At 34.4% G+C, this 10,345-nt stretch overlaps 1 protein-coding gene across 3 annotated transcripts; it reads left to right on the plus strand.

Annotated features, from left to right (window-relative positions):
• The first annotated feature begins 513 nt into the window (after window positions 1-513).
• LOC109862194 (trifunctional purine biosynthetic protein adenosine-3) lies at window positions 514-10,331 on the plus strand. 3 transcript variants are annotated; one of them, XM_020442174.1, is made up of 17 exons: window positions 514-565; window positions 3,640-3,720; window positions 3,825-3,914; window positions 4,024-4,271; window positions 4,344-4,543; window positions 4,645-4,839; window positions 4,923-5,053; window positions 5,951-6,161; window positions 6,240-6,375; window positions 6,450-6,672; window positions 6,746-6,940; window positions 7,841-8,096; window positions 8,177-8,380; window positions 8,553-8,699; window positions 8,789-9,060; window positions 9,146-9,403; window positions 9,817-10,331. In XM_020442174.1, the coding sequence occupies exons 2-17, from the start codon at window positions 3,643-3,645 to the stop codon at window positions 9,997-9,999; spliced, it is 3,027 nt and encodes a 1,008-aa protein (XP_020297763.1). In that variant the 5' UTR covers window positions 514-565; window positions 3,640-3,642; the 3' UTR covers window positions 10,000-10,331. The 3 variants fall into 3 exon arrangements, with proteins under 3 accessions (XP_020297763.1, XP_020297761.1, XP_020297762.1); XM_020442172.1 differs by lacking the exon at window positions 514-565 and adding an exon at window positions 2,397-2,486; XM_020442173.1 differs by lacking the exon at window positions 514-565 and adding an exon at window positions 3,048-3,462 and having other exon boundaries at window positions 9,817-10,330.
• Window positions 10,332-10,345: the final 14 nt, after the last annotated feature.

Consider the following 10,345-nt stretch of genomic DNA (forward strand, 5'->3'; position numbering starts at 1 on the left):
CGTTACTGTTAATCTCCATACTGTTAACATCGTGTTACTGTTAACACGCTTCCTCTCGATAATGTTAACTTCTCCGTCTCCCACTTACTTTATGTCAGCTAATCATAGTACGAAGTTTGTAACGCGTGTTTTCTGCGCACGATCCGGCGCATTTCATCAACTGCGTGCGCATAAAGTTCAAGAATAGTAAGGATGAGGGGAATTGTTAACACTAACGCGAGTAGTTCGGACAAACGTGTTAACAGTAACGCGATTCGACTGTAATACGTATTGAGATGTTTTACTATTCTCAATAATTTTATGTATTTTTTATAAAACTAAGTCTCGAAAAAGTGTTTCGAGATATTGTCATATGCAAGAACAGCGCGCAACGTCGGTAACGTGTCTCGCCTTGTGGCTGGCTTGGTGGGAAAGAGACGAAACATAGTATGTCTGCATTCTTCCACGAGCCGAACAGCCGAGCGCACACGGACGGCAGTTCTTGCTTGTGTGCGTGCCTCACCGCTTCGATGCTCTCGTTGCTCTCGGCTCGATCTTACAACTCTGCTAAGAAGATATATATGTGGTATGTGAAGGTATACACTGTTACGATATATATACAATATATTCTAGCTTGTCACACATACACACATACAACATAATCGACGCATGCGTATTGCGGTACTATGTACAGACAAGGATAAATAGATGTTGCGGACAACGGCAAGTTAGCCTTTCCCAATATACAGGGTGTCCCAGAATTGGTGTGACATCTCTCGTAAGCAGGTAGAAGGAGTAAAACGGAGTCGAAAAGTCCTGAACCATTTTTTTTTTTATTATTTATAATAAAGGAGTAATTATTGAGTAAATCAGGCCAATCAGCGCCGACCTTTAGCCAGGCGCACGTCAGGGAACCGCGCAGAGCGCTCACACACACACCAGGCGCGTGGCTCACTGACATGCGCCTGGCTAAAGGTCGGCGCTGATTGGCCTGATTTATTCAATAATTACTTCTTTATTATAAATAATTAAAAAAATGGTTCAGGACTTTTCGACTCCGTTTTACTCCTTCTACCTGCTTACGAGAGATGTCACACCAATTCTGGGACACCCTGTATATGTTCTAAGCTTAATACGCGTATTAAGTACTATATTAGGGAGCTTTTCAGCTACGTACACAGGCGACACTGTACAACAGTGTTTACTAGTGAGAGTGAGACACACTGATATGCTCTTTCTCACACTAATGGACATTGTGTTACACAGGGAGCTTTCCAACTACGTATACAGGCGCACTCATATATATAATACTTCTATATTGCTAGTACGGTGCCGACCTGAAGCCCAAATGTTACGGTGCAGACAATATAGTAGCCTCTCTCTCGCGCAAGGTCCAGCTGCTTTGTGCGCATGCGGTGAACATTCAAGCACGGTTGGGCATTTCTCTTTCTCGCGTTCTTTCTCTCACTTTCCAATGCTTTGTCTCGCTCGCACTTGCTTAGTAGACGCGCCTGCGCATAATGACGCTCGGCTATCTATGCCCATATTTGGACTTCGTGCGTCTCTCTTTCTCGGGCCTCGTGCCTCTCATTGCGAAGATACGCGACTAGCAATATAGAAGTATTATATATATGGGCGCACTGTAACACAAGGTTTATTAGTGTGAGAAAGAGCATATCAGTGTGTCTCACTTACACTAGTGGACACTGTGTAACACAATGGACACAGTGTTACACAGTGTTGCCTGTGTACGAGTTGGCGTCGTTCGCGATACGACGTTTAACTGTACATAACGCGTAAGCGGCGTAAGAAATGTCCGAGTCCTTCGGCTCACTTCTTGACTTTTATTATTTGTTAAACTTTCTTTATATATATATTAAATTTATATATATACAAAAAATAAAACGCACAAATGTACATATGACCAATCACAGACAAAGTGCAGAAGAATAATCGATTGTGATTTGTCAGTTTCTTACTGTTACGGCCTACAACTCTCCATTGTAGACGGCTCTTTATACGTCTATGATCGCCTGCTGATTGAATATTTTCGATGTTCGCAGCGCGGTGCGCTGCTTTGACTTCCCGGCCTGTGCTGCCGTCGCACGGCCGATTTCTTACAGTATCAATGCAGATCAGAAAACGGAATAAGCAATAGCGATAAATTTTCCGACGAGTTGGAAGCCCCTTGCACAATGGACGGAATAGCGATAGCGATAGAAATAACACCAGTTTTAAAGAGTTTATATTCATAAATAACGATAGGAACAGCGGAATCTAACATACAAAAATACACATGTATCAATGCAGATCAGAAAACGGAATAAGCAATAGCGATAAATTTTTCGACGAGTTGGAATTCTGTGTCTATTGCTTATCGCTATTACTATTCCCTCGCATTGTGCAAGAGGCTAAATTCTGTGTCTATTGCTTATCGCTATCACTATTCCCTCGTATTGTGCAAGAGGCTTTATGAAAACAAATATATGTTCCATGCTCATTGCTCAGTAGGTTACATATATACAACTTAGCCATTCAATCTCAACTTGTAAATTGTACAAAATGACACGTGAATTTTCTGTTCTGTTGACTCAATCTATCTTCAATCTATTTTCTTTGGCTATCAAAATTTTTTAACATTATCTTTAATATAAAATAAAGACAAATATTGCGTACGCCATATATAAATATATTATAAAAAATATACATTTGTGTATATTTATGTAATATACACACTCACTTTCACACATTAAATTTAAATAATTATAATTTTATAAATAATTAATGTAAATAAATAATTTATTATATAAATAATTATAAATTATTGTAACTAATAATTAATTTATTAAAGAAGTCTATTTTATAAATGTAAAAAACATGTAATAAATGTAAAAAACATTTTCAACTAAATATATAAATTGATTTATTTGTATACATAATGTGTATAATAATTAAAACATTATCTTATATATTCTTGTACGCTGTTAGTGATATCCAGATTAACCCCCGCAAACAACTTGTTGCGTAAAACGTGATAAGCAGTAAACGTTTGTATTAAAGTAACATATGTATTAGAGTATGTTCGTTTTGGGCGTGTATGTGTTTTAAGCATCAAACTGTCTTTATTACTCTTGAAATGTAAAACAAAGATAGACAGCTCAAAGTGCATGAACATCCGAAGCATCTTAGCTAACACGTCATTATCCTTGATTAATACGAGATATTCCGAGATAGGCTACGGTCCACGACTCTCACAAGTCGCGAGTTGCGAGTCGCGAGTAGTCACGCAAATATACGCGGAAAGTGTGTTTATAGTCTCTAAGCACATTTTAACTATTTGTTGCTTCTTTGTTAAGAAACTCTCGTGTATATTAGAAATTTTTGAATGTTCGATGAATTGATATCAAATACAATCTAAACATCAACATCATAAATAAGTAACAATATTCACATAAGTATAGAATTTGTAATAAAAAATAAAAAGTGAGTTAAAGTTTTATTTTAAAATTAGTTTAGCTGAGATTTTTTCTTTTTGTAAATTTAAATTATGTATGTATTATGTATGTATTATTACTAGTATTTTCTTATATAAAATTGTTTAAATTTATAATTGATCTCTGTGTTTTGTCAATGTGTAACAAATGTGTTATTGACTTGTAGGCAATGGAACACACAATTCTGGTTATAGGCAGTGGTGCTAGAGAGCATGCTATTTGTTGGAAATTATCTCAGTCACCGCATGTAAATAAGAAATTGATCAATAAAAATATAATAATAATTAAAAATATAAATAAAAATTATAATGTAGAAATTAATATATATATATATATATATATTTGATATAGGTAAAAGAAATTTTGGTTGCTCCTGGGAATATTGGAATTAAACAAGTGGAAAAAGTGGAACTGGTTGAATTAGATATTATGAATTCTAAGGTGCATCATACATAAATATATTCTTTTTTATATATCTACTAAATGTGTGTGTTATCTTTTTAAAATTTTTTTAAAATATAAATTTTATAATATTAATTTTTCCCTGTAGCAAGTTGCTAAATGGAGCAAAATAAACAATATTGATTTAGTAGTGATTGGACCAGAAGATCCTTTGGCTAAAGGAATAGCAGATGACTTAAAAGTTGTGGGAGTCAAATGTTTTGGACCACAGAAGCAAGCAGCTATGATTGAAGCTAACAAAGAGTGGGCAAAGCAATTTATGGAGAAAAATTGTATTCCTACTGCTAAATGGCAAAGTTTTACATGTGCTGCAGAAGCTAAAACTTTTGTTAAAACGTAAGTAAACTATTTTTAAAGATATGCATTAAAGAAAAGAAAAGTATATATATAATTCTTAATTTGTTATAGAGCTCCGTTTAAGGCACTAGTAATTAAAGCTTCTGGTTTAGCAGCAGGTAAAGGTGTGGTAGTAGCAAAAGACCAGCATGAAGCTTGCAATGCAATAGATGAGATTTTGAATGATAAGAAATTTGGAGCTGCTGGTGAGACTGTCATCATTGAAGAACTTTTAGACGGAGAAGAAATATCTGTACTTGCATTTACAGATGGTAAATAAAATGTTCTGTCACGTTTGTCTAATATTTATTTCTTAATGCAAAAAATGTGTGCATAAAGTGGTTGCTTAATGTCAAAGTTTAATGATGCTTAGGAAAGACTGTTGTGCCTATGATGCCTGCGCAAGATTACAAGAGAATTTTTAATGGAGACACTGGTCCAAATACAGGTGGAATGGGAGCTTATTGTCCATGTCCACTGTTAAGTAAAACAGAGTACGAACAAGTAAAAATAAATATTATGCAAAAAGCTATTGATGGTCTTAAAAAAGAAAACATTTTATACATAGGTTTGTACATACTTCTGTGTTCAATAGTATATAATATGAATATATATATGAAACTGATATATAAAACAAATATTAAAACTTAGGTGTACTGTATGCTGGATTAATGTTAACTGAAAATGGGCCCAAAGTCTTAGAGTTTAACTGCAGATTCGGGGATCCGGAAACGGAAGTAATATTACCATTATTGACATCGGATTTATTCATGATTATGAAGGTATAATTCGTATTATTTACCCAGATAGCCAAATAATAGCAGTATGCCAGCAGTATGCACGCAGGTTTAATCAGCACTTTGCAGCAGATTCCACTCAGCTGTGTTCTCATATGAGTGAATTGTGTAGGCACGATATGCAAGGAAAGCAACACAGCGAAAATATAGAAATAAATAAAGACAAGAGCACGTTATGCATAAATCTGCTACATTTATTTATTTTAGCAAGTTCCCCAAATAACCAAGACTGAATGAGCATATTTTGCAAAGTCTGCAATAACACATTTATGCCAGTACAATGTAGTCATTCAAACATCTGTATTCATAATCTGTTATTTCAACTAGTGTCGACAGAAAAGCAGAAAAAAAAAGAGAATATAAATGTGTCATGCCGTGATGCAAATATTATTGCATCAATCAAGCAGAACTTGCTAAAAAAAAGCAGATTTGAAACATAACGTGCTATTTCATAACGTGTCATTTCATTCTTCATTTATTTCTATACTTTTGCTGTGTTGTTTTCTTTACATATTGTGCCTACATAATTCACTCACTATGATGACAGCTGAATGGAATCTGCTGCAGAGTGCTGATTAAACCTGCGTGCATACTGCTGGTATACTCCTCATTTGGCTATCGAGGTCTGCTTGACTGATGCAATAATATAATATTTATAATATTTGCATCGCGGCATGACACCTTTGTATTCTCTTTTTTTCTGCTTTTCTGTTGACACTAGTTGAAATAACAGATTATGTTTGAATAGCTAGCTACATTCTACTGGCATAATGTGTTATTGCAGATTTTACAAAACATGCTCATTCAGTCTCGGTTATCTGAGTAGTTATATATACATTGTAGTATGCAATTTGATTTTGCGTGAATATGATTTGATTACAGGCTTGTTGCGAAGGAATTTTAGACTCATCTCTCGTTTCGTGGAAAGAAGACGTATATGCTGTAGGTGTAATGTTAGCATCTCGTGGTTATCCTGAGTCTTCATCTAAGGGTCAAGTAATAACAGGCATTGATGATGTGTCACGTAAACAGGACCATTTCGTTTTCCACAGTAGCACAGCTGTTTCGTCAAATGGCGATGTGATAACAAATGGTGCTTTTAACATAGCGAAAGAAATTCAATTAAATATTCTAAAAATAATTCTGTAATATATAAATGACATTTTTATAGGTGGCAGAGTTCTTATTATTGTTAGTATAGCGTCGAACTTAACTTTAGCAGTAGCTAGATCCACTCAAGCTGCTCAACATGTGTCATTCGAAGGAAAACAAATCAGAACGGACATTGCACATAAAGGAATTGCTAGGTATACTTATTGTGTATAACATATTAATATATTTTGTAGCAACAAACAGTGTTAGCATTAAAAAAGTGTTTCAGATCTATTTTACATAAAGGACAATTAACATACGAGATCAGTGGCGTAAATATAGCTGCCGGAAATCATCTCGTATCCGCTATCAAACCAGTTACTTGTTCCACACAACGTACTGGTACTTTAAGTATCATAGGTGGATTTGGAGGTCTCTTTGATGTAAAAGCAGCAGGTTACAATGATCCTATCTTGGTATCTGGTACTGATGGTGTTGGCACCAAATTAAAAGTGAATAAAAGTGAATTGTCATAGGATGTTTGTTTTCGTATTGGTAAACCAAAATTAATTATTTTCTCTGCAGATTGCAATTGAATGCAACAAACACGATACAGTTGGCATCGATTTGGTAGCTATGTGCGTGAACGATATTCTTGCACACAACGCGGAACCACTATTTTTCTTAGATTATTTTGCCTGCGGCAAACTTGATATTGAGACAGCTACAATGATTATAGATGGGATAGCCGAAGGTTGTAAAGAAGCAGGATGCTCTTTGGTAATTATACAATAGTAACATGATGTTTTATGATGTCTAAAGAGAAAATGATTAAAAATATACAAATGTCTGAAACTTTTTGACATAGCTGAAGTATGAAAGTAGATTGGAACAGAAAAGTCAGCGATATTTATTAGCAATATTTATTAAGTTATTAATTAGAATAAAATAGAATATTGAATTCCCCTAAGGGTTACAATTTTTAAACAATATCATTTATATCTATCTCTAATAGCCAAGCATGTTTTGCAAATTTATGTAACTTAATGCTGAGCAGAAATTTTCGACTAGTTGCTGTGCATTTGCTGAAAACGTAATGCATAGTCATACGTAATCAACAACACAAAGGTAAATTTGAGACATTTTATGTCAATAGATTCAGAGCAAACAAAGAGCAACTGTTGCTCATTACGTTGTCAACAAAATGACTTCTATTTATGGAAAACTCTTTGCTTTGTCATTCGTTTTTGGCAACATAGGAGCAACATGACGGTAACAAAACAAGACACCGTCTGTACTTGACAACTAAGAGTTGCTTCTGATGACGGATGTTTGATCGATTAATTTGAATCGGGGGAAAATCAGATGATTGGACGCGCGGTGTCGATTCCTTTTAAATTTTTTACTATAAATAATATTCCATTATAAATAATAGAATGAGTTTTTACATGTATCGTACTAAAGATGTTAAGTTTTAATTCTTGCGTGATTATTATCAAAAGCTGCTAATTATGCGCAAAACGTAACAATATCTTAATATAACTGTTGCAAATTTTGCAAAATTGTGGCTTTTTTGTTCAGATTGACTCAATCTACCTTCACACTTAGGCTGTGTCAAAAAATTTTAGACATCCTATACATAATGTCACGTAATAAATAATTATTTGTTTCAAACATTAGATTGGTGGAGAAACGGCTGAGATGCCCGATATGTATTGTGAAGGAGAGTATGATTTGGCGGGTTTTGCGGTGGGCGCAGTTGAAAAAAACAGTTTATTACCACGTCTAAATGATATTAAAGAAAGTGATGTGGTGATAGGTCTTCCATCCAACGGCGTGCACAGTAATGGCTTCAGTTTAATACGAAAAGTAATGAAACTTGCTGATAAAAAGTATACAGACATCGCACCATTCTCAAAGAATAATCGAACTATTGGTACGATTTCTAAGTCATATTTCTTATAACATCGGGTGCATACAAGAAAACGTAAAGATTACGGGAATAATTTGACACAGGTGACGAACTGTTGGAACCAACAAAAATTTATGTGAAAAACGTTCTTCCTGCTTTACGAACAAATCTAGTAAAGGGATTTGCGCACATTACTGGTGGGGGTCTCGTCGAAAACATACCTAGGATTTTACCGGAAAACTTGAGTGTAACATTAGATGCAACAAAGTGGAATGTTTTACCAATCTTTGGCTGGTTAGCGGCAGTCGGTGATTATCATTTTAAACAAAAATATCTAGATATCTCTTTTAGATCTTTAGAGTTTATTTATTTTAGAGTTTAGATCTTTGTTTTTAATAAAACATACTGCAAATGTACATATATTAACGTACTACATAATAGAAAAATAATAATTCAAACACTTTTGTCTTTGTTTTGCAGGTGGAATCAGTAAATATGAAATGTTAAGAACGTTTAACTGTGGAATTGGTGCTATCATAATATGCTCCAAAAAAGATAAGACTGAAGTTTTAAATAAAATGAAAGATGAGAAACCAGCAGTAATTGGAAGCGTGAACACATATCGCAGTAAAAAAATATTTTTGCTATTTATCAATTATTCTTAATGTAATGTAGTTTAATTGTATTAATTTGTACTTATCTTATTTATATTTAAGTTGAGGACCAAACTAGAGTGCACGTGAAAAACTTCGAAAAGGTCATCGAATCAGAAATGAAACAATATATTCCTAATTTAGTTATGACACTGGGTAAACCCCTTAAAAGAGTAGGAATTTTGATATCTGGCAGCGGAACAAATCTTCAATCATTAATCAATGCTACTCAGGATCCGTTTAAGCATATTGGAGCAGAAATTGTTTTAGTAATCTCCAACAAGCCTGGTGTTGAAGGATTGAAACGTGCCGAAAGAGCTGGTATTAAGACAGTGGTAATTAATGCGCATATTCATATGTATATAAAACTTAAATATTGCATACAAAACTCGTTTTATATAATTTATATTTAATTTGTAGGTTATTAAACACACTAATTATCCAAGTCGCGAATCTTTTGATGCAGCCATGAATGTGGAGCTTCATGCTGCCGGAGTAGAAATAGTATGTCTGGCCGGTTTTATGCGAATTCTGTCAGAACAATTTGTGAAACACTGGAAGGGAGCTCTACTAAATATTCATCCGTCTCTTTTACCATCTTTTAAAGGCCAAAATGCACACAAGGATGTTTTAGCAGCACGTGTGCGTGTATCGGGTTGCACTGTACACTTTGTTGAGGTATCAACGACGATAAAATTATGTTTTAAGAAAAAGATAATTGATGTTTTTGTGTTGTAAAACTTCCTACGTATGGTTTTCCAGTTATATTTATACTGACATTTTGTGAATTTCATTTCAGTTTACTTCAGAGATTAATAGAGCATGAGTAAACTGTTATAATCAATAACTAACGCGGTTCTAATCTGGAAATTATATGCAAAAAAAATAGGTGTATCCAGAAGCAAAATAAAGACCTTAAAGCTTGTAGTCCACTTATTTAACTCACTACCGCCACCAGTGGACTATAGGCTTTGGGTCCTTATTTTGCTTCTGGATTTATCTTCAAGCCGTTTCAACGTACTTAATTTTAAAAAAATAGATGTATTTAACATTATTATTTTACCTTTAATGAATACTCTCTTATCAATTAGGTTGATATCGATTCAGGAGCTATCATTGAACAAGAGACAGTACCTGTGTTTCCTGATGATACTGAAAAAATTTTAGAAGAACGTGTAAAGATGGCAGAGCATCGAGTTTATCCACGTGCCTTGAAATACTTGGCAACTGGTCGTATAAAATTAAGGGAGGATGGCACTCTCCAATGGAATTAATATTTTTTTTGTCAAATTTATAAAATATAGAAATTATGATTTTTATATTTAAGTAAAACCATAGAGATCAGAAATTTGAAGAAAGAGAGCTATAGTTGTCATAAGACATGAATTTCCAAATAACACTCTTTTTTATTACAGGAACTTGATTGTTAATTTAAGGTAAGTGTAGTAGTAGCTCCCGAACTATATAAAGAGTAATTACCCAGTAAGCAAAATGCGCGCAATATGCCAGCAGATTGGCAACAGATATACTAAAAAGTTGCGAGCAAATTGGCATCTGTTATGTCCGCATTAGGCTTACGATCTGCTAGCAAAGCCTGCTCACAGAATCTGATAGCAGATT

This window comes from Pseudomyrmex gracilis, unplaced genomic scaffold (assembly GCF_002006095.1).
Source record: "Pseudomyrmex gracilis isolate BER0280 unplaced genomic scaffold, ASM200609v1 scaffold_1477, whole genome shotgun sequence".
Lineage (NCBI taxonomy): Eukaryota > Metazoa > Arthropoda > Insecta > Hymenoptera > Formicidae > Pseudomyrmex > Pseudomyrmex gracilis.